The following is a 26,038-nucleotide window of genomic DNA, read 5'->3' as shown; positions in this document are numbered from 1 at the left end:
GCTATAATAAATGGCAGACATTAAACAATGCAGGACAACTTGTACCTTTGTGCTATAATAAATGTATTCGTAAATCTAGAAAGTTTCAATACTTGCCGAGTCAAGTCTAATACATGGACGGATAGCAAAGTGTGTATAACAACTGCCTGTTAAAATATTTGTAAGCGTAGAAAACCGCTACCAGAAGAAGGTAGCTGTGGTAATTAACTCCTATTGCAATTGCAAGCAAAAGAAGGACAACTCCAATGATTAGTTTTGCTTGACTGATCTAGAAATCAAAAGGGTTGCTAGAATTACTATTGTCGGTCTTTCTATTGTTCAACTCATTCTTGCTGTTCCACGTGGCTGGCGAAGATCCAGATGGGGCTGACTTTTCTAAAAATAAACAAATTTTCAATGAATTAAACCTAATGAAATAATCGTTTAAACCCTATAAAATTTAACGGCAGAGTAAATCTTCAGATGACACCTACGTAATGATAAACTCAAATGGTACGCATGTTCAAGAACAGGTTTCTGATTCTTTTTTGTCTGCAGCTAAAGTTAACCACAGTATTCATATTCCAAGTACAGCAAAAAATGTGTCAAAGTTGCACTCGAGGAGACCTTCTTTCCTTAATAGAAACAACAAAAACCACATTGCGAATAATTATGATCCCAAATATGTATAAACAACAGGCAATGTATTGCTGAATCTCAATCTAAAACAAAGAAGCCGTAAGACAATGCAAGAGATTCTGGAAATCAAAGGAAACGGCTCAGCAAAATGAAAACCGCAGCTAGATGAGAAATACAAATAAAGGTGTTTTAGTATTCAGGGCAATAAAACTGTTAGCTTTATTTCGTAATCAGTTTTAATACTCAAGTTAGTCACGGAAAACGATTCCTCCACTTAAAAGCAACATTTTCTTTACACTTGTACAAATCAGGAGTTGTCCACTCAGAAAACGATGATGCACACGACTCACAGTATAAAGTATTACTCACCTGTCTCTTTTGTGCTCTTGTATTGGCCATGTCGGGAGTAGTAGCTGGTGCTGGCGTTAGCTCTAAGTTCTGCTGACACAGGCTTGAGTCCGCTGTCAAGTATCAGATCCTTGACACTCCAAACCTTCTCCAAGTCTATTACTGTCAGCAGGGCAAAGGACAGCATGAGAGAATGAATTTCACATATATACACAACTGCACAATGTTACAATATTTATGGGTCTATTGACTGAATGATCAAGCTGAAACACTTTAATACCATTGGTCAAAACAAATGTTCCTTGAGTTTGATGCACAATAATAAAATACAACTCTACAATAGGAGTTATCTGCTCTATTTCTAATATTGCACGAGCTACAGAAGTTTTGACATATTTCAACTACTACAGCTACTTGTCATCTATACCCAACCTGCTCATAGAAACTCGGCCTAACAAACTTGCTAAAAGAACATTTACAAAGCATTTAGTGAACAAATCACAAATTTATTCCATAAGTTATTCAAAGGCAGACAAAAACATTCAAAACCATCTCAGGTGTACATGTGCTCTGTAAGTGCTATGTATTTGCCTTGTCATCACCGATGAGAAGATTGGGACTGAGGTATGTGGTGTACATGTGCTCTGTAAGTGCTATGTATTTGCCTTGTCATCACCGATGAGAAGATTGGGACTGAGGTATGTGGTGTACATGCGCTCTGTAAGTGCTATGTATTTGCCTTGTCATCACCGATGAGAAGATTGGGACTGAGGTATGTGGTGTACATGTGCTCTGTAAGTGCTATGTATTTGCCTTGTCATCACCGATGAGAAGATTGGGACTGAGGTATGTGGTGTACATGTGCTCTGTAAGTGCTATGTATTTGCCTTGTCATCACCGATGAGAAGATTGGGACTGAGGTATGTGGTGTACATGCGCTCTGTAAGTGCTATGTATTTGCCTTGTCATCACCGATGAGAAGATTGGGACTGAGGTATGTGAATATTGAGATTATCCCCCTCCCCCGAGACTGAGATATATGAATATTCAGATTATCCCCCTCCCCTGGAACTAAGATATGTGACCACGGAGATTATTATCCCTTAGCGCTAACCCTCTGGTAACTCAATAGCTGGTAAAATGTTGAACTCGCAAGTATAACGACAAACAAAAACCAATTAATTCAGAAGTCTTGATCCATTTCAAATATTTCAATACAATAATATCTACTTTGACCACCATTGGATAACTAATTCCCCAATAACAGCCTGAAGTGAGTTATATTGATGTATCATGAACCCCACCTGGTATGAAAGTAAGATAATACGTGCTCGGGAAATGCTATTAGGTGCTAATGACTTAAAGCTTGCAAGTGTTATTTATTTTACTATATATTCCTAAAAATTGCAGTTTATCAAATGAAACAGATGCTATAAAGCAATGGATGCTGCAATTCAAGCGAATATGTCTATGGTTCATTCTAAACAGAGTTATTTCTGTCATTCACAATTGTCTCCTCTTGCTAACCTGAAGTCAAGGTCTATACAGTAAAATTTCCACATATTCTAGCCTACAGTCAAACAGTGAGATGTGATCCCTTATCTAGACGAATTTTTAGTCACATGATGAAAAAATTCGAGAAAAAATTTGTATTAACAAACATGTACGAAGTAATGTCCAACATGAACAGCCGAAAGTTTCTTAAAATATTGCATTTTCAAATGAAAATAGAGAAAGCGTAGCTGTTACATATCAACTATAAAAATAAAAAACAATACCTAACTTAAATACTATATTTAGCATAAGGTAGATAAAGTAACGCCATATATTCCCATAACTGAACTTATGCATAGCCAAGCTTACACTTCCATTCATGGGACTCCATGGTAACAAATAGCATACAATTCTAACCCCCCTTTCCTACCAAACCTCTTTCCTACTGCTGAGACCATATTTCTGTTCACATGTCTCTATTTATATCTATAAATCTCAGTCTGTGTTTATGTAGTGTAGTTTGTCCAGCTATAGCTATTGAAATATTGGAATGAAGAATCTGTATCGCAGCAGGTTTGATTTCGGAACCTCCCGAGATCGCCAGGCAAATGCCTTATCAATTTAGCTACGCGAGATTGTTGAATTTATTGGGTGATATATGTCGCTATGTCAATGAAAATATGCTACCCCTCTCCGTTGCACCGTAATGTTATGCATGCAAGTAGTTAGCTCTTATTAGTAAGCTTAAATTATCCATAGGCAATGTGTCAGGCTAATAGCAAATGACAGGCGACAACATTACCTCTCATTGTTTATAAGCTGATTTTCAATACTCGTGCAACGCCGGACATTCTACTAGTTTAGCAATACCTTTTTTACTGATTATTCATTCATCAATTAGTTTATTCCTTATAATTTAGGTTTTTACATTGTCATATTATTATATATTATCAATACATTACATTTTTACATAGTTTTATATTATGCATTTGTTCGAGTGCTATGTTTAACTACGTTAAGTATTTATCATTATTTATTTGGCTTGAGAGCGAATCAAACGAAATCCTATGTTTTCTTATATAAATATTTGCTCCAGCATACGACAGTTTTGACATATGAAGGAATTATCAGAAGGCAACAACTTCGTACATTGACTGTAGTTTTACTATGTAACGTAAAATGTCAGCAGTATTAAATTCATCACTCGATTTAAACTCTAACGCGCGAAGTTTACCCTTTATTGAAACTTAACACTTTCTCAAGCAGAAGAGCAGTGAAAGTGAAAATAATATAACGCCAACAATATTAACAAATAAATATGCTACTACAGTTTGACTGTTACCTAGACCCTTGCCTAGACACCCTATAGTTTCATTTGCATGTCTTCAAGGTAAACTACTAACAAAAACTTCATTTTATCGATTGCTTAGTAATCTATTTGGCACTCTCTCTCTGTCATATAATTCATTTAAAATATTGATGTGAAACTATCTGCAACGTCTATAAAGGATTCGTCTTAAGTTTTTAGGGTGGTGGAACAACAAAAACAAACAAATCCCAGGATTTTGAGAATTGAGGGTATTTAAGATGCAGGATGTCACAAGCACTTTGTACTTTCATGTTTCACAAAATGAACGAAAAAAGACAGCGAACCACCAAGACTGCTATCACAATGATGCTCACAGGGGGATCTCAATGGTCAGAGAATGAGAGAGATTTATGCATTTTACGTAACTTAGTTTAGTTTTTTATTTTTTAAATTTTTTATTTTTTATACCGCAAACTGCTAAAGCAACAAAAGCGGAAACACTAAGTAGGGAGGGATTACTCTACAGTGGACTCTCCACTTGTGTGGGGATTACTGTACATTGGACCCTCTACTTGTGTGGGATTACTGTACAGTGGGCCCTTCACTTGTGTGGGATTACTGTACAGTGGACCCTCTACTTGTGTGAGATTACTACATACAGTAGACCCTACACTTGTGAGATATTACTATACAGTGGACCCTCTACTTGTGTGGGATTACTGTACAGTGGACCCTCTACTTGTGTGGGATTACTGTACAGTGGATCCTCCTCTTGGGTTCATTCATTTCAGAAGCCATTTTGTAATGAAAAAATTTTTTAAGTAGAAAAATATTTAAAGAATAGAGAAAGCATAATATTATTATGCTTTATTATTTATCTTGAGGTGTTGACTGATGTTCTAAAAAAAGAATCAAGGAGATTGACCAACCAGAAGCTGAGATATAGCCAGCCAAACACAGGTCTACCAAAAAACATAAGTGTTTTGGTAATCATCAATATATGACGTATGAAATCAACTTGTGTGCCATTGGTCAATTAAGCCAACTAATGCGCTCTCCTATAACAATCACGGCGTTTTAATTGGTTTAATCCTTGGAAGCATAGAACAATCAAATTGGGCCTAGCAATCATTGCTCTGAGAATTCTGAACCAGTCCCTCTGACGTGTAGATAAGTTTTAGCATAAAATAATTACACGCATCTATTATTTCGCAACATTTCGCTATCTTGCTAGTTCAGCTCAGTTTTGTTGTTCTCCTACTTAGCTTCCCTATTCAGACTCATCTTTAGCGCTGTTCAGATTTTTTAACTATAGCTAATAAATGGAATCAATTAAATCAATCATCAATCTCGGTTATCATTTGGAATTTTCTACAAATTATATTAGTTACGTCATTTATTCTATACGCAGTTATATTATTATTTTGTATAATATGCATTATGATTATTATATTAATCATAAAAATAATCATAGATAAGATAATAGATATATAGAAAAATCAAATCAAAAGTTATCGTTTTCTTTTCTTACAGCAAGAGCAGCACGGTCAAGTTATTCTTTTTAAAATTATGGCTGTAGTGAACTTACAGTCTGTTAATAGTGATGATAATCATGAAAATCAACTGAATGCTGCAGTAGGTACACAGTAGAAAAATGATGAATGAACAAAAATTCACATTCCCATTTCTTATTCTAAACAAACTGCAAATCGCGGATGTCGCATATAGACTATATGCGCGCCGTTCGTTGAACAGAGGATCTTCGGAGCATATCCGTGGAGATCGCGTTAAAATTTGAAGCACAATAGTAAAAATCTGCTCTTCTGTTTTGAAAAATCATGGCGAGGGGTTGTGGGCAAATGCCTTTACCACACAATGTTTGCTTGATTTTCCTGAGAAACCAGAGCTAGTCTGTAAATTCTTTACTATCGCGAGAAGCGTTTTGCATCTCGTAGCCTAAAACAATCATTATACGTAACGGCGGTAAGGGTGCGCAACTCCGGCACATGACCAATATGTCGATTTCATACGTCACAATTCTCAGGATTTTTGAAGGGTTTTCCTCTGATTCGTTATTAGGTAGACCAGTGTTTGGCTGGCTATATCTCAGCTTCTAGTGGGTCAATCTCCTTGGTTCTTTTTTTAGAACATCAGTCAACACCTCAAGATAATTAATAAAGCATAATAATATTATGCTTTCTCTATTCTTTAAGCAAATTTTTTGATAGACTGCGGTAGACGCATTTTGCAAAATTTACTGTGATTGCGTAGAAACTGAATATTAATGATTCATAATAACGTAACCAACTATCATTAGTATTTCTAAGGGGCTGAGAATAATTCTCTGAAAAATTAGCCTATATTCACGAAGCAAGTTATAAGCTTTGATCTGGAAATTCCAAGTCAAAAATGAACTTTATTTTGGTGATCAAACTTTTTAGTTGTCATATGATTTCCGCAAGCACATCTCATGTTAGAATCAAAATAGATTGCGTGGATGACATTATAGTCAATTCAGATTCAGAATTAATTAAATACTCAGATAGTGAAAGTGACAGCAATGACTTTGATAATGGTGAAAAGCATAATTTTGTAAGTGTAAGGAATATCGTAGAGCACAGGTGTCAAACACATGGCCCGCGGGCCTTATGTGGCCCGTCATGTCATTTTATGTGGCCCGTCATGTCATTTTATGTGGCGCGCGAGAGCTTAATTACTCATTCGCACGCGACAGAGATAACTGCCATATTTATAACATTGCTAGGCACCCAACGTGAGTTATCTTGCCTCTGAAATTTATTTATTCCTTGTATCGTTATTTTTAAATTACATAAGAATAATTTTGATTAGTCAAAAATAAAATTTTCTGGCTAATCAAACAAACGTACAAGTATGCCTCAATGATTTCTGTGGCAAAAGTTATAACTAAAATATTACACCCATTTCGACATCTAGCTAAACCAAAAATCATCGCAGTCACTTTAAAATTTACTGTTCGCGATCAATTTTTTTTTTAACTCCAGAAGTAAATATGCAGATTCAGAAGGGGTAAGACAGTGAAAGACTGCATAAATCAAATCAAAACATTATTTTTAATGCTTCAAAGTGTTTACTAACTTTTAATTTTATCAATTTGAATCGTTATGCTCGAATAAAAATGCCCTTTTTAGGCTGTCAGCCGTAGTCAGACTAAAGTTATCATTCAATCTCGATAGGATCATATTGATTCTTAGAGCTGCCCCTGAAGTCTGAAAAGTCAAGAACAGAGTTACTGAACATATTTTTGTTATTTTAAACATGCTTATGACAGTTTATTTGAGTTATATTGGAATGTAGATTTGCTATGCTTTGAAGGATAATACTCGCGATGAAAAATTCGTGGGAGAAATTAGAGTTTCGTGATTTTCATGTTCATGACTAACTGTATATGTATAAATAATATTCACAACTTTGTATTGTAAGTAATAAATAAGTAATTTTAGTCAAACACTGTATATTTTGCAATTTTTTTTGGTGCAAGTCTAACTTTGTTTCAGCAAATAACAAATAATTTTTGGTTTTTGCTGCTTACATATTGATTTTGTGTTGCTGCTGTTGCAACTATTTAGTGTTTGCAGGTTTAATGTGTGTATGCAAACAAATTCATGTTCTTAGAAGCTCGTAATTTTTGATTTTACTGGAAGTATGCCCATGTTAATGGGTATTGTGTAATTTTTCTGATTTTTTTTTTCGAAAACAAGTGTTCTGCATTTTTTGCTGTGCAACTGTTCTGTTTGCAACCTTAAGTAATAAAGTCAGAGGTATTTAATATCAAAAACTAGTTGAATTTATTTTACATTATTCAATTACATTTCGTTACAATTATAAGTTACATCTGGCCCTTTGAGGACAGCCATTACGCTGATGTGGCCCTCGGTGAAAATGGGTTTGACACCCCTGTTGTAGAGGATCATTATAGCTTTGTAGCAATCGTAGCTTCACATAGCTTTAGCAATGCACAAAATATAGATACAGTACATGAAATCTTTTGCATAACTCTGGTCATTAACATGTTGGCAACATAAAACATGTAACAAAAATGCTCTAGATAGTCTTCAAAATTGAGAAAAAATGTATACATATCATGCAGCGATATCAGCAATTTTCAGTAAAATGGCTGGCACTAGACTAAAAGCTAAATATGTTCATGGATGGCAGTGAAAGGGTTAACAACCTAATCCATTTCAAGTCTCTGCAGAACTCAGTTTGTTTGTTTACCTTTGGCCGTCTACACAAGGCTAAGAAAAGGCCAGAAAAGAGGGCAGGCAGAACAGGTGGGTGTTGTATTGTTGTTTTGGCATAGTTTTGGTCAAAATAAATGGTTTTAAGAATCAAAGTAAAAAGATTAATTTACATTGGCATGAACTGAAAAACTGGCAACATACAAAACTTGAATAGCTAGAAACAAAATTTGTCCTACTCAGTATGTGATATGATACCTCCAAATGATACAATGATTAAAAACAAAGCATTTATCATTTATTGACATTTGCTAGTAAAAGAAACTGAGTGAGACAGATTACAAGTGGTACCCATGGGAAGCAAGTGCGCCAAATGCACACAGCTAACAATTGAGCCATTGTATGAAAAGTTTTTCAGACCTAGAAACATCTTTCATAAGTCGACGCAAAATTTCTACCGATAAACTTTTCGAAACTGAATATTTTGTATATAGTATTTTATATGTAGAGGTTCCATTGTATAATAATCCTTGTTGATAAATATCCAGTTTAAATAATATTACAGATTATTTGCTCTTGTACTGTTGGAACACTTAAAAGTTTGAACATAATCCCTGAGTACTTTCAGGTTCCCTCCTGATATCTGTCCACCAGTAAAAAACTGCGACATGGCGTTGACAGGATGACACCAAGGGCAATCATCCAGTACCTTCACACCTGGAGTTATCTTCCCTCCCAATGTCAAGTGATTAATAATATTATTCAACTGAACAAGAGAGATGACTCCAATTACAATATTTTTAGTCACTGTCTGGTCAAAAACCCGTGCAAACTCTAATGATTTCCTTGCGACTGTTCATTTAATCCGATTCCTTGATGAGACTCAAACCTCAAATATCAAAACTATTTATGCTAAAACAACGCAACATAAATGAGCCTTGAAGACAGAAGTTGTCTTTCCAGTGCTATAATGTTACGTTGTGGATAATACAATAATTATACTCCATGAAATAAGTCATATACGATACAGTATATCTGCATCCTACTTCTTCCTCTTGACTACTAATGATAGAGAACAGAACTCTACGATCATAAGCGATATTCATAGTAACATTTGGGTACTAACATTTCTGGGACTCTCCGAGTGGGTGATAACCCTTTGAGTGAAATGTTATTTCCTCTTCTTGCGTTTTCTTGCCATCAGAATACAGAAACTTCTTGCTTGTACCTGCACAAAAATATTGAAAGTCCTGTATTTTGACTTTCAATGCATATAGATTATAGGTATAGATTATAGGTAGATTTTAATCTTCGTATCGATCAACACTGGTTGTAAATCTGAAGAGTAAAGCTTTTAGTAGCTGATGGACTTTGCTGCGACACCTGTTTCAAATAGACATCTTGATTTATATAGTGAAATACAAATACATGCACAAACCAGCGATCAAAGGACCCCATTATGCCATTTATAGATACCATCAGTTGACCCGACTAGAGCATTCAGAATGAACAAATCATGAGAAGGAAAGAAGGGCTGACAAGATCACGACAAGGTCATGGTCTCCAGTGAACTCTACCACTAATTGAAAAGGACAAGCACCTGTAGCAACAATATAATTTACTATATCAACAGCATCGTGGCCTGACATGTAAGTCTGCGATGGCTGGTTACACAGATACATCAATATAAGACTACAATAACACCATCAGAGCTAGAACAACTTAATTGATCTCTCGATATGTTTGTAGCACACCAGTCATAAGAAATAGAATGATTTCTCTACGAATGAACGTTGATGACCATGACCAATGTCTCAAGCGGAAAAACAATATTCCTACAACATTTTATACTCCATAGCACAACAGATACAAGTTATACATACAGCGTACATTGCACGAGTATGAAGATGATTGATAATAACTCTATGCTAGGATTACAGAATCACTCCATAACTAGAGACGTTATTTAGCAGGAATAATTGTTGGTCCTGAAGAATGGAAAAAACAACAAAAGGAGATGTGAGATGCTAGGAGTTTTACAGCAGCCGTTCTGCAAAGGAAACGAGAGGTGGACAGTTTGTGAAATCTCTTGTCTTTTTCAGTTTTACACGCCAACATTTAGTACAAGGCTCATTGTGTGTACTCTTCAACAGTTTTTATTTTTATCTGCTTTATATTATTTTACTGCGACTTTCAGATCAAATTACTTTATGGTGTGTTGTAGATTCCACTTTAAACCACATTTATTAACAATACCTGAGACAGCCATGAAAGAGTGGTCAGCCTAGGAGTCTTGTTCTTTGCTGTCTCAGTAACACTGCCAACACTGATCGCACATGCTTCAACACTGAACACACCTCTATGACTATAGATTAAACACAGCAAGCTGATGCAGGAAAGGCATACTAAATTACTAGGTAAAACTCTGCTATTACAGATGAGATAACCCAGACAACACCACCCACCCTTCAATGGCTTTTACGTTTCAAAGCTGGTTTCTCAGGCTATTTAAACATTATGTTGTACACTAGCCCTGACATTACATACTAAATATTATGATTAATATATGGTCATAAAATAAAAAAAAGTAAAAAACAGCAAACAAGAAAAGAGAAAAACAATATAACTGAATATTCTGGTAAAGATCTGTTGGCAAAACATGTAAACTTGTTGAAAAGATAAGCAGTGAAACAGTCTTTGATTTGCCTAAATGACAGCTTCACAAATTATAAAATATCTAAAGATATGAAGGATGAGGCACTTACTCATTCATTGTATATGAAATTGAATCAACACTATGTGAACAGAGAGCTACTATCACATGGATAAAGGGAGACAATAAACTGTATATAATCAGCGTATGGAGTGATGTACAACTTGGACACATGCGTGTGTGCGCAAGTCTCTATTTATTGATTCCATTGGCAGTTTTTACAATCTCAAGCTCTTGCTACCAGCTGGTCTGATGAGGTCACTACAAAAAACCCTCACAGCACTTTCACACTGTACACTCACAAGGTACACTCACACTGTACACTCGCAAAGTACACTCACACTAAACATGTACAGCACACTCAAACGGTACATTCACACTGTAAAATTACAGCATACACTCTCACTGTGCCCTTACATCGTACACTCATAGCGTACATTCATAGCGTACGCTCAAAGTGTATGCTCAGAGCGTACACTCACAGCATACACTTGCAGTGCACAACTACAGCCCCCATTCACCCTGTACAGTTACAACGTACACGTGCATCATACGTTTACAGCATACACTCACAACGCATACTGCACACTCATAATTAAGCCTTATGAAAACCTTGATATTTATCCATGAGTGAAACAACTGGGCTTTTTAGGTTAGACCTAGCAGCATATTCATTCAGTCATACGGAGTAGAATGACTGAGGGGACTGGGAGTACAATGACTGACGGGACTGGGAGTAGAATGACTGAGGGGACTTAGGGCTGGTGCAAACTATATCGCTGTGTGTCAGCGTTAAACACACAATACTTCGACGATCTTCCGTAATAACAATATTCACACTATCACAAACCTATCTGCATTTATATCAGCGAAATGTCCACAGTATAGTTCTCTCATTGTACAATGTGGTTATGGAAACAATGAAACACTAGTCCCGCAGTAACTGTTATAAAAGAAAATATGGATTGAGCAATCTGTGACGACCAATCCCAATCACCGAAGTGGTACACATAGCGTAGGCTGTAGTAAATGCTCGGCAGTCTATCGGAAAAGTTTGACTCCTGCTAGCAGTCCTGATGTATCCGTGTTGCCTCAACGATGCCTTCAGTTTAGGCTGCGTATAGTTGACGAATAATCGGCGAGAGGTCAACACCGATATAGTGTAAACCAGCCTTTACTAATGAAAATACGCCCTTATTACAGACGAGCATCACTATTATTACTGTATTACCATAAAACAACGCAATGCATTCATAATCCTAGTTGAATATGTCATAAACTACATGGACATGAGTTGGGAGTCCTTGCTGCACTAAACACAATTGAATAGAACAAGCAGGCAATTACTGGTGAACTCTACAAGAATGCCTCATCTTTTATTTAAGTCTATCGATCCGTTCAAAGCAAATGTTATTTGTTGTGGAAAGCACACACAGCTAATGTGTACAAGGTAAACACGCGGCCGTGTGTTGTGACACCGTATCCCTGCTTTACCTCAATAGCTTAACAATTGCCCATGAATAGAATATCAATATAGAGGCTAGGGATACAATTTTTCTTCATCACCTCTCAAATATTAGCAATAAAGCTTATCAGATACCGGTTGTTGGGCGGTGTATTTATTAAACAGAAAGACTTTGACGCAAATAGCTTTAGATTACTGTAAGGCAGAGTGCAGGTAACAATAACTCAGATGAATGTTTTATGTCTAATCTAACACCAAATGACCAGCAACATGAATACTTTGATGCTGTGGGAGAGTACAAAGTACTGTACACGTGTATTGATGCTGTGGGAGAGTACAGAGTACTGTACACGTGTATTGATGCTGTGGGAGAGTACAGAGTACTGTACATGTGTATTGATGCTGTGAGAGAATACAGAGAAATGTACACGTGTATTGATGCTGTGGGAGAATACAGAGAACGGTACATGTGTATTGATGCTGTGGGAGAATACAGAGAACTGTACATGTGTATTGATGCTGTGGGAGAGTACAGAGTACTGTGCACGTGTATTGATGCTGTGGGAAAGTACAGAGTACTGTACATGTGGATTGATGCTCTGGGAAAATACAGAGAACTGTACACGTGTATAATTGATGCTGTGGAAATGAATGCTAGTTATTTAGCAGTGTGTTATATTTATGCAGGTCGGCTACATTTGCGTGATTGGCTCATTGATTGTCATTGTTATATTTTACAATTGATTTGTAACACATCAGAGAAAAACAATTTATTTTCAAGTAAAACTGAATACTCAAAAAATTGATAAATCAAAAGCCAAAACTACAGGAAAAATATAATACTTGAAAACAAATAAAAAACATATTTTATTATATTTTAGTCCATTTACAACACATTTTGGTATGCAAAAATGTTAAGGAAAAATTTTGCATGAATTTTCACTTTCAGTAAGCTCTGGTCTCATCAGTCAAGCTTTTAAATAGAATACCTATGACTAGTAGAGGAAAACAGACATGAACAGCAAAATTACAGGATCATACATAAGTTATGAACAGCTAAGACCACCAAACTACAGGATCATACATAAGTTATGAACAGCTAAGAACACCAAACTAAAGCATTACACATAAGTTATGAACAGCTATGGACACCAAACTAGAGGATTATACATAAGCTATGAACATCTATGAACACCTATGAACACCAAACTAGAGGATTATACATAAGTTATGAACAGCTATGAACACCAAACTAGAGGATTATACATAAGTTATGAACAGCTATGGACACCAAACTAGAGGATTATACATAAGTTATGAACAGCTATGAACACCAAACTAGAGGATTATACATAAGTTATGAACAGCTATGAACACCAAACTAGAGGATTATACATAAGTTATGAACAGCTATGAACACCAAACTAGAGGATTATACATAAGTTATGAACAGCTATGAACACCAAACTAGAGGATTATACATAAGTTATGAACAGCTATGAACACCAAACTAGAGGATTATACATAAGTTATGAACAGCTATGAACACCAAACTAGAGGATTATACATAAGTTATGAACAGCTATGAACACCAAACTAGAGGATTATACATAAGTTATGAACAGCTATGAACACCAAACTAGAGGATTATACATAAGTTATGAACAGCTATGAACACCAAACTAGAGGATTATACATAAGTTATGAACAGCTATGGACACCAAACTAGAGGATTATACATAAGTTATGAACAGCTATGAACACCAAACTAGAGGATTATACATAAGTTATGAACAGCTATGAACACCAAACTACAGGATCATACATAAGTTATGAACAGCTATGAACACCAAACTACAGGATCATACATGAGTTATGACTACTGTGATGAGAAAACACTTGGAAAATATAGCGTGTAACAGAAAAACAGCTCGGTGTTAGACAAAACATGATATATTGAGAATATGGAAGCTGTGAATTATATCTAGTTGTGTTCACACTAGACAAGGGGAATATGAGCCGTAAGAAAATTGAACCATTAGAGAATAATACCTTGAATTGATTCTCATATCAAGCAGCCCACACAACAGAAATACATTAGCAGTATCTGGATTCTGGAGGCCTATCCAATTTATCTATAAATCTTCACTCGTATTTCATTTCCCAAATACATAGATAATTCATCTGGCACCTAATCTTTGGTATTCAAATGGCTGCCACAGAACTTACAAAATGAAAAGAAAATTTGAGTTCAATGCATGTTCCCTTGTTATCCATTAAACCAAGCTTGTTACTGCTTTTGTCAAAGATTTATACCAAAATGGCAAAAGCTGTTGTCATGAGACTTGCTATCGACATTTTCAAACTACATAGAAACTACTGCTCCTGGCATTTAGTGAATGGCACACTTGACACAGAAAAAATTAGTCCTGAAAGTTACATTGATTCGCAGGCTACCCTGAACAAGCACCGACGCACCAAACAAGAACTACAGCTAGAGCTCCTATCATATGACTTACTGTTGTGCTGGTTTGTCATCATCCGTGCCTTCTATGACCACTTATGCTTCCCTGACTGATAGCTCAACCTTAACAACCTGTATATATAATCAATTCACTCAGTTGTTATACACTTGCGTGCACGCCTTGCAATTTACTATATGACAGAGCTAAAGACAGGTGATAAGAGGTCGCCAATCTTGCATAATAGAGTGTCATATTAGATCTTAAACCATAACTGCCACGAACAACTTTTATCATATTTACTAGGTAAATCAGACATGCTGATTCCGATTTTGTAATCAAAATAAAGATTAGGCCACTAACTTTCAGAGTAATGAAGAACTTTTTATAGCGTTTTAATATCGGTCTCGAAAACAACACGATCGGCATAACAAGCTCCGCCCATAAATACTTGACGTAACCTAGCTTTTTAGGAACAGAAGTTACGTAGGGATGTTTAGACCGATTTAGAATAATAGAGATGGGTGTTTTAAAATCCATTAATATCTAAATTCAGCCTTAAAAATAATATCAGTCTTTTCTGAAAGGTAGATAAGCTATTTAGCATTGCATATTTAAAAAGCGCAATAACAACGCTAGCTTGTGATAAAACCGCGCTTTTTGAGCTCATTTTTCTCGGCGTCCAGCCCATTTAAACGTCATGTAACAAGCTGCGAGCAATTTTAAATAGTTTATACCCCTTTCATAAAAAACTGAAACTATTTTACAGGCTGGATTTAGAAAATAATGGGTTTTAAGACACCCATCTCTATTATTCTCAATCGGACTAAACATTCCCAACTTCCGTTTCTGAAAAAGCTAGGTTTCGTCACATATTTAGGGGCGGAGCTTGTAATGCCGATTGTGTTGTTTTTGAAACGGATATTGAAACGCTTTAAAAAAGCCTAAATGACTTTGAAGGTTAGTGGACTAATCTTTATTTTGAGTACAAAATCGGAATCAGCGTGTCTGATTTACCTAGTAAATACGATAAACGTTGTTCGTGACAGTTATGGTTTAACTGCACGGGCAGCAAGCGGTGCTGCCTTGATGTACACACAAGTCCCTTACATTTATAAGAAAAATTACAACAAATTTACAGCACTAGCCAGCGAAAACACACTAAAACCTACATTGTATTTTTATGAACACAAATTTTTAGGGAGCTATACAAAAAATTTGAAACATGAAAGCTACTTATTTTGCTGGAACATAAAAGTAAGTCTATGTAAGTACGTAAGTTGAAGACCAATTCTAATTTGGGCAGTCTTTAGTGCAAGACTGTCAACATAAACTCTCCAATTTACACATGTGCAATGGTAACACTAGCTAAAATATGACCACAGCTCGCAAGAGGTATTTTACAAAAAAAATCTATATGGACGAGCTTTAATATTGTTAAAACCTCTAGAATAATGGTTGTTAACCTGGGCTCGATCAAGCCTTAGGTGTTCAGACAGTCTCAGGGATTCGGTGGAGATCTCTTAAAGGTAACAGCAGAAATTACACAGATTTACGAGGTCATGTCTTTATGAAAAGATATGTAATTTGTTGTGAATTCATACATTATATTGGTTTCGTTCTTTGAACACAGTCATGTTAATACACAATTCATTTTGTGCACCAGTAAAACATATACCGGTACATGCCTTGAATGCCAAGAAAAGTCGTATTTTATTTTTTCAATAAAAAAGGGTTTAGTGAAAGCGCATATGAAACTGGTGGACTTCAGTATGTCCAACAAGATTAAAAACCACTGGTCTAAAAGTTGTCTATCCACAATAGCATGCAGTACATGGAATACTAACAGATCACAATAGTTTACAAACTGATGTTCTTATACTATAAATTATTCTCGTAATGAAAGGCAAACCTAACAGAAAAATCGTACATAAATCCAATGATGGACTTCGATACTTTCCTGTTCTTTAATCAGTCATCTGCAGTTTTAAAATGCTTTACAAATACACATGTAACAGTAGTACACATGTAACAGTAGTACACATGTAACAGTAGTACACATGTAACAGTAGTACACATGTAACAGTAGTACACATGTAACAGTAGTACACATGTAACAGTAGTACACATGTAAAAGTAGTACACATGTAACAGTAACAAACTCACAGCATCCCATAAAGTGCATTTTAGTGCCAGTATATGCAGTCTCTGCCAAAATCCACATTAGGATATTAAAGAATTGTAAAACTACATTTATAATATAAAGGTTTACTTGCAACAAAATTTACATTACAGTTATTTGGTATCAAAAGGTTCACAATGTCATACTCTGCCATGTTGTAGGTGCAAAATATTTGGAAATGTGATTACAAGCTCTTAAAAGCTCAAAAACGAACAGTTAACCGCAGCCATCACAAAAACGCCATACTTTGGAATCTATTTTGATGAAGTTCTCAAACATTTTGATAATTGTTTGACACGTGATGTTCTCACTTAAAATTAAAGACCAATAAAAGGCTCAAGATAAAACGCCTAATAGCACTAGTTTATGACCAACACTTCGGGTTTTACCGGAAAGCCTGTATCAAATATAGATGTTCGCTACTTTACAGTTTCGTTTCAGCTTGGTCTAATCGTCTAGTAGTAATATGGTCGTGTGACCCATACTTCCTGACAAATGGCGCAGACAATTTCTGCAGCATTTCTCAACTATCACAGTTGACCAACAGGCTCCTTGTGTTTATCAGAAGATGATATGCACTCCTTTGAGCTAAGGTTGAAAAATTAAACAATTTTTTATGGTAGGTTTTGAGATATTGGTGCACAAAGTGACAGCATTACAACGATGATAAAATAGACGCCTAATGACAATAGACATGGTTTTATTGAATGTATGAAGTATATTTGTGAAAATATTTTGACGAATGAGGTTGCATGAACGTGTAAACAGAAGTCATGGTGTTCACCTACATCCATTTGAGCCGTTTTGGAAAGGGTTATCAATCTACAGCATTTTCGTGATGGCTGCGAAAAACTGTTCGTTTTTTAGCTTTAAGCGCTTGTAATCACATTTCCACATATTTTGCACCTACAACACAGTAAGACATTGTGAATCTTTTGATACCAAATAACTGAAATGTGAATTTTGTTGCAAGTAAACCTTTAATATAAATAATACATTCAATAATCATGGTGATAAAAATCGGTCATACAGAGCTGCTGAAGCTTTATCTTATTGTGTAAATCGATTTATGGTATATCACACGTAGTCTGTATTGTTAATAGCGAAGTTGAAGCAGGTATATGAACACTTCAAATTGTTAGGCTCGCAACCATAACATAACCGTGTTTGGCCACTAAGGTCACTGCAAAGCACCTCCCGAGTCACAGTGTCAATGTTTGACAGTTTTTCGCTTCAGCCATACGACATTTTTCTTGCCATATGACATGAACAAAAGTTTCTCTCGAATTTCAAATTTGACAGTCGGTGTGCAGAAGACTTCAGAATAACAAAGATACTGATATATCTGCCGAAATTCCTCCCACAACGCTTGAACCAGAGACAATGCTCACTCTCTCAGTTCAGCGTTATTCGTTGTAAGTTATAATGAAAACAAAACCGGAAACAAATAGGTGATAAAATTTTAGATGATAACAAAATTAAAGTTAATTTAGCTAAATACACACTAAAACTTAGCTTCAAATATGTGTTTAGTAAGCTAAATTCATTCAAGTTAAATTCAAAGTCTATGTTATATGCTACTGTCTTGAAAGTAAGAACTCCTCACGGTATATACTGCACATAGTACAAGATAATGTTACATTTTATTGCAAATCATAATCACTAAATACACTAAGGTTACTGTGGGTAACTTGTTACTAAAGTTAACATACTATGTTGATACTAAATTTTAATATGTAGCCTACAGTAGCCTACGTGTATAAAATTTTAATGCTTTTTACTCGGGACATTTGTATTAAATAATTACTATGGTTTTCTGTACCCCTCTATCCAACATTTTCGCCCTATGATGCCAACATCAGAACGAATAAATGCCGTATGGGGAGGGGAGGGATGCACTGTATTAAGAACTTTTTGCAACACAGGCACAACGTGCATCTAAAAAGGCAGCAATGAAGAAGTTTCCCCCCTACCGCCTTTCGCAACGCACGTAACATCCGTGATTTGCAACATTTACACATTCATAGCATTTGCTATACTAGTTCACAATAATTTTCTGGTTCTCTCAAATCAACTCATAATCCTAGCCAGAGATAAACGATTTTTATTGTATTTCGACAACCAAAACTTTCACTTTTTGTCGCATTTAGAACTTACCCAAAAATAGCCCAACGAGAAAAATTGGATATGCAGTATCTGATTGTTTATGCAGCTTTAGGCCTAATCGTTCGGCCTAAGCGCGAAAATTATATGTGCTAACTTTCGAAGTCAACTGTACAAATAACAAAAGTCGTGCATAAAACTACTTGATCAAAGCTAGACAATCCAAGATTTAAAGGGTTCAGTGACTTCAGTCTCAAAGCTATAAACTGAAAGCAGATAAATAGTATTTGACGAATATCTCAGGAACTTCATTCAATGAAGGAGGTATTCGTAAAATAACCAACACCTCCTTCATTTAATGAAGGAGGTGTTGGTTACCTCCTTCACCAAATAAAATAAACAAAAAACGATTGGCCCAAGATCTGCAGTAGAAATCTATTATCGTTTGAGATTTTGTATATAACCAAATTATACTTATTTATTGAAAAAACCTGAATTTAGAATGGCTATTAAAATTGTGCAAACCCTTTTCCTTCCAGCGTGAGATACTATTGCATAAGAGTCTAATGTACCTGTTGCCGTATTTCTGCTCACCAAACGTAATTCGCAGAGCATTAAGCTTATAACGTAGTTCGATAAGACGTCAGAGTTCGCTAGTTATTGCCATAGAAGATAAATAACATTTAAATATTTACTTTCGGCCAAAAAGAGCGGATATTAATTGCTAGCTCGGGGACCAACACTCTGTCTTACTCGCATGAATGTAGTAGAGATTCTGCGCCCAGAATGTATAATATCGTCAGTCCGGGTTTGTGTATAAGAGTCGCATATCGACAATAATAATGCTAGTTTTCAAACAAGAGAAAAAACCCCCCACTATTTTACATAAGTGGGAGGCTCCGATATTAACAAACAAAAATTTCCCATTTGGAATAGCTTTAAAGTTGATGGATGGATTATAATACCTATATCATTTGAAAGAGGGGAAAACTTCCTACAATACGATGCCAATAATTTTATAATTTAAGACAAGATAACCCTTTTAAAGGTCAAGTCAAAGCCGACGTCTTACTTAAATTGGTATATAGTTCGAATCTGTTAGCTTTTGTATCTTCAATCAGTTATTGGTTTGTTTTTCTAGAGTAATTCTATGTTTTATCATCTGTGTACAAACTCTAAGTGCTGCTGCTAAACAGTCAACAGATATAACAACATAGTGGCTGATGGCAATATTCATATGAATACTGGCCAATACAGTATGAGAATGTTTTTCCTTAAACTGCCAGTCTCACAAGTACGCAAGGTACTTATCAGCTCAAGCAATAGTAAAGCAGCAATTGCAATTAAAGCGTTATCTTAAAATGTTTTAAGTATATATTGCAATACTACTTACTTACAAAAAATATAAATAATAGAACCGTACAGCTCAGAGTTGAAATTGCAAGTACAAAAAACTGCTTCCCTTACACTGCACTTACACTTCATTTGCACTGTACTTACACTTCACTTACATAGCTCACACTGCCATCATCTGCCGTCATCATTCGCCATCATGTGGCAAAGAAGTTTGTCAGGGTACATCTGCGCTTCACGTGTCGAGAAGCTATTAAGGCACTGAAGAATGGTTCTTCTGTTAGATTTAGTAGTGCTCCGATGGCGATGCGCTCACACACGCGCACCCACACGCCCCCACACACGCGCAGATACACGCAGACACACGGCAACCCCGTAAAGCTGCTATATGCTTTTTTCTTATCTCACCAGTTATTTTGTCATTTATTTCCTCATTACGGACAATAGCCTCTAGAGTCAAATAAGGTCAAACTTTTAACAGGAAAATAAAGCAGCTAAGTATTCTTACCTCCATGGATTGTATTCAGTCACTGCATTGAATAAACTTCTTGATACAAAATAAATAAGTTTTTCTCTCCTGGAGGAGTACAACTCCAAACCACTGCTGGCATCACATTCTATCACTGGTATAGTCGGTCTATCACTAATGCTATAGCCAGGTGCTAATACCTTACTACCGTATCTGCTAATATCATCTCTATATCTTGACCCCACGCAACCTTCTTGCTCTCTAAAACATAGGCTGTGGCTTCTACAGTATACTTGAGTAAAGCTGCCACCCAAAAGAAATACGAGATCAATCTGATTATATTTCACTATATTAAAAAAATGAATATCACTCAATAGTTGAAAATCTTGAATGTCTCTAGTACATTGAACCTTGTTCTGGGACACACCCACCCACACACACGCACCACACACCACAAACACTCACACACACACGCACACCCACGCACGCACGCACGCACCACACACCACAAACACACGCACACACACAAGCACACACACAAACACATGCACGCACACGCACACACGCACGCACGCACCACACACCACAAGCACACGCACACCAACACACGCACGCATGCACCACACACCACAAACCCATGCACACACACAAACACACCCACACACGCACGCACCACACACCACAAACACACGCACACACACACGCACGCACGCACCACACACCACAAACACACGCACACACACAAACACGCACACGCACACACCACAAACACACACACACGCACGCACCACACACCACAAACACACGCACACACCACAAACACACACCCCCACCCACAAAATTCAAATCAGAATAATTTAATGGTCGAGTACTTCTACCATTGTGAAACAATCCGATCAACTGTGTGTCATTATTGCCTGTTCATCAACATTAATATTATTGACTATAGATTATGGGAATATATTGAGTAACTTCAAGTATTTTAGAATTGACTGAACTTAATAGCCACCTTTCACAAGAACTGCATTTAACCTGGAATTTGGAATTGTGAATTGCAAAACTCGCTTATCTTGTGAATTTATGCAGTTTCCATGATGTGGTTAACTTGCGGATTGGTTCAAACTTGCGAATCATGCGTGTCATGGAAATATTGTACATTTGGTCTAAGCTTGGCATTAGTCAATAAAATGTAGCCAATAAAAATGAAGAGCCAATATTGGGCAATTCTATTTAAAAGTCAACTACATACACATCAAACTAAAATAAATGTGCAGTCAAACATTGATATGCAAAGTTTACTCATTTTGATACCTACTAGTCATAAGTACATGATAACAAACATTACATTGTATACATGCATAATATCTCATTCGCATTCGTAATCATCAACAAACTGATGTGTTTCGTCACATGCTAAAAGCTGAAATAAAAATACAGAAGTTAGGAACTATTGAGTGAGTTGAACAAACGTGTTTTAAAAGTTAGTAATCTAATAGTATTGTGGTGGAGTCAGGATAGTGAATGGTAGGTTGTAGTAACAGAAAGCTACTAAATTGAAACATACTATGGTGGATGTAGCTTGTTGGTGTTATGGAATAACAATGTTAGTCATATGTGTGGGGAGGTAAATCCAAATACTTTTGGTTTGCTTTACACAGGATTTTGAAACATGTAATAAAAATGCAGAAGCAACTCGTTATATAAATTATATCAATAATCCATATAAACTAGAAATTCCCCTGTCATACAGCCCACGACCTGATGATGGAATAAGTGATAATGGAAAAAAGAAAGGGTACTGCTGGTTGTTGAAAAAGTAGTTGTCAGCAGGAATTGACAGAGTATAGCGTAAATGAGAGTTGTTCGAGATGATATAAAATAAATTTGAGGGAGCACGACTTCAAAAAGGAAAATCTAGTACTCTAGGAATTTGACAGGGTAACTCATTGACAAGTATGACATAATTGTATTTGAGCATTGTATGTAATGAAATGTTTCTCATTACATCTAGTACATGTGAGCTGTGAAATGTTGTTGTCCAGTCTGCCTAGAAAGTTGTTACGCAGTTCTTGAAAATCAGGACAATCTAAAGATTGAAAATCAGGAATGCGATGAAGGGAGGCAGCATTGGGAGGAGCAATATTGTTTTGTTCAATATTTTCATGGTCAATGATGTCCATAAAATCATGATTATCATCTGGAAACAAAGGGGCTGCCAAGTCCATGTCACTTACATCGCCTGCAACACCTACTAAAGAATTCTCTGAATCAGATGAGTTGTTGTTATTAATTTGAGTAGAGTGTTGTTGAACATTAGCATTTGATGTTGCTGGTTGCTGCGAGGACTTTCTATTTATCCTCCTATTGAGCTGTAATAATTGAGAGACACGTGGACGGCCAATGCGTCAGCCACGAAGTGATGTTCTGGGAAGTTGTATGTCCATGGTAGTTGTCAAGTTGTTTTGAAATTAAATTCAAAAGTCAATTATGCAAAACAAAAGGTTGTAAAAAATTCACACCTAATCTACTACTATCTCAAACCTATGTTTTACAACAAAAAATAAATATTAATTAAAGCTGTAGACCTAACCTACTGTAATGTATGTAATTTAACAACAGCAATAAGGAAATATGTTTATTATATCTCTGAAATGCAATATTAGAAGTAAAATGGCAAGCTGCTGTGTAATATACAGTTTGAAAGTTGGTTGTGTTGAATGTAGAATGGTTTTGATAGCGATCTAGCAGAAAGCAAGTATGAGCGTTTACACGTCTGGAAGTTCTCTGCAAACTGGAGCAAAATAAAAAAATGTTATTGTCATAAAGGGGCGTTGTAGTTCGGCCCTAGCTTGTACATAAGATGTAAAGAATTTTGGCTAACGTTTTAAATAATTTAATGAAACCTTCGGTAATTGGGAAAAATCATAGCCTGATAGACTGTGTACCACAATTCTGTACCTGTAAATCGGTCTACGCCTCAAACGGTCTACGTTTATTACAGGAACCTTCGGACAAATAAATTTGAATAATTATTCTTATGATAATTTTATAAAATCGAATAATTATTCTTATAATTAAATATTTTAGCAAGATATTAAAAACAGAAAAATATTAGAAACCTTCAGCAATTCGACAATGCTATAGACTGGTGAAATGCGCAAATTTGTTGTATAAATCAATGTACTTACATGTACTGATGTGAAGAAGTCCAAGGAGCCCTTGCATTACACTTCCTTATATCCTCCCCTATACTGCCTTACACTAGCTAATCTACTAGCTTTACCCACTAGCTTTATCCAGCTTTATGCTCTCACCGTAATAATTACGGTGAGTGCACCAACTTTATCCTGCTTAAACTCAAAACAACAGTTTTAGTTCATCACGAGACCTTCTCTACTAAATCTTGCATAACCTGGGCATAAATAACCCAATTTAAAAAATTTAAAATGCATTAAAATCCTCAGAATTTGATAATTTTAAATCTTTAAATAACTCAAAAATGTGGTTTTAGCACGATTGTACATTCTGACTGCCTGGGTCACAATTACCAATACCACCTGTACTGCCTTGAGCTCAGACACCAATATAGCCTGAGCCTAACAAATCCCATAATACAACAATTTTTTTTGTGAAATGCGCACGACTTAATCGTTCTATTCTCTGTCGCTCGACGTTTCGTTTGCCAGTCTTAATTTTGATAAAAATAAGGCTTGTCAAGTTTTAATAACGATTTCAGGCCAAATTAATCTGTCTATTTGTGTATAATCTGATCAGATGGGTAAGTTTGAGGATATTGTCGACAATTTTCAAAGACTTGGTAACATATTTAAATAGGTTTATATGTGTTTTGTATCGTTATTATACTTAAACGACTCCATTGAAAAATGGTTAAATTTGCTCATGAGATTTCTGTACAAGGGTTTGCGACGGTGTTGATGAATAATTTTCATGAGTTGTGTGCACATGCATTTATCATAAATCTCCCAAACAATCGCTCTGCTTGTGTTTGGTCGTAGAAAAATGAAAAATTATTTATGTGGGTTGATGACTAAGAAAGGCTGTTCAAGTCATCATATGATACTAAATGAAAAAAATTCAAAAACTGAAGAAGTATTCTCAGCGAATCTACAATTAACAGCAAGTGATTATCAGAAGATATTTATCAACTGTCACTGGTATTGTTTGACCAGACCCACCTTGAAGTGCTCGGTAATTGTACAATAAAGAAAATACTTACGTCAGGCAGTCATTATTTGCTACCTTTAAAATTCACTTGTTAGTATCAAGATCTCGTCAAAATCTCACATCGCATATTGTTTGAGCAAATAAATGTACCTCATTTAACTTTCATACAAATGTTTATTAAGAGATTAGAATAGAAAGATAGCATTACCAAATTATCAGGCACTGGCATTATGCTCGATACTGAGATTTTTTATTCAAAAACAGATAGCTCGCATCATGGGTGTAATATTTCAATGTAAATTGATACACTGCTTTCAGAGCAACAATTCATGAGTGCATACGTCGAGGGAATGTGTCCTTAATACATACAATACTACATTCTTGGGTTTTTAATCAGATGGGTGTTTAAAATGCTGGTATTAATATTTTGCCACCCCTAATATAAAATGCCAGTCTTTCATCCTTGTCACATTGTTTTACCTGGCCAATAAGATGGGACAGCAGGCAAAGCTGTGGAGTGTAGTTTTCATACTCAAAATCTAAATGTATAAAACCTAATTTGGGCTATTTCACAATGGCGGCTATTAATATAACGAATGCTTGTGAATGGCAACTGACTGATCATAACTGGGACAATATTGGGCAACTATATTTATTTAACAACAAAATGAAACCAATAGATCAGTAAAATATCCACCATTGCTCATAATATTTGTAAATTTGCAAGGGGCTTTATTCAGCATATTTTTTGTTCTGGTGCTATGTGCGAATTCATCACAACAGACCTCGAGCATTAAACCCGCCCAAATGATAGTCGTCGCCTATCCTGGGGGGAGGTTTATATCATTGGTGGCACCATAGAGTTATCTTCTCCTAGAGTGATAACACGTCGCCATATTGCTACGTTGCCATGAAAGCGCAGCGGCCATCTTGTTTTTTTGTGCTCTGGACAAATTACTCAATACAAATATGTATGCAATGATGTCTTCATATGATTGTCACTAAATTGTCAAGTAAAAGCTTTGTTGAAAATGAAGACCTCTGAATAAATATAGACCTAGGCCTTTTATTAGTTAGCACAAGCATCAAGGGGAGTGACCTACAAGCCAAATACTGC

At 35.9% G+C, this 26,038-nt stretch overlaps 1 protein-coding gene across 2 annotated transcripts; it reads right to left on the bottom strand.

Annotated features, from left to right (window-relative positions):
* Nucleotides 1–19: 19 nt before the first annotated feature.
* Nucleotides 20–19,615, bottom strand: LOC137403672 (uncharacterized). 2 transcript variants are annotated; one of them, XM_068089670.1, is made up of 5 exons: nucleotides 19,487–19,615; nucleotides 14,687–14,763; nucleotides 9,116–9,217; nucleotides 988–1,128; nucleotides 20–375 (listed from the first exon to the last, which is right to left on the bottom strand). In XM_068089670.1, the coding sequence occupies exons 2-5, from the start codon at nucleotides 14,706–14,708 to the stop codon at nucleotides 269–271; spliced, it is 372 nt and encodes a 123-aa protein (XP_067945771.1). In that variant the 5' UTR covers nucleotides 14,709–14,763; nucleotides 19,487–19,615; the 3' UTR covers nucleotides 20–268. The 2 variants fall into 2 exon arrangements, with proteins under 2 accessions (XP_067945771.1, XP_067945772.1); XM_068089671.1 differs by having other exon boundaries at nucleotides 19,509–19,595.
* Between the last annotated feature and the right edge of the window lie 6,423 nt (nucleotides 19,616–26,038).

The sequence above is a fragment of the Watersipora subatra genome, chromosome 9 (assembly GCF_963576615.1).
Source record: "Watersipora subatra chromosome 9, tzWatSuba1.1, whole genome shotgun sequence".
Lineage (NCBI taxonomy): Eukaryota > Metazoa > Bryozoa > Gymnolaemata > Cheilostomatida > Watersiporidae > Watersipora > Watersipora subatra.
The sequence above is the reverse complement of the archived record's forward strand: the minus strand, read 5'-3'. Positions and strand labels throughout refer to the sequence as shown.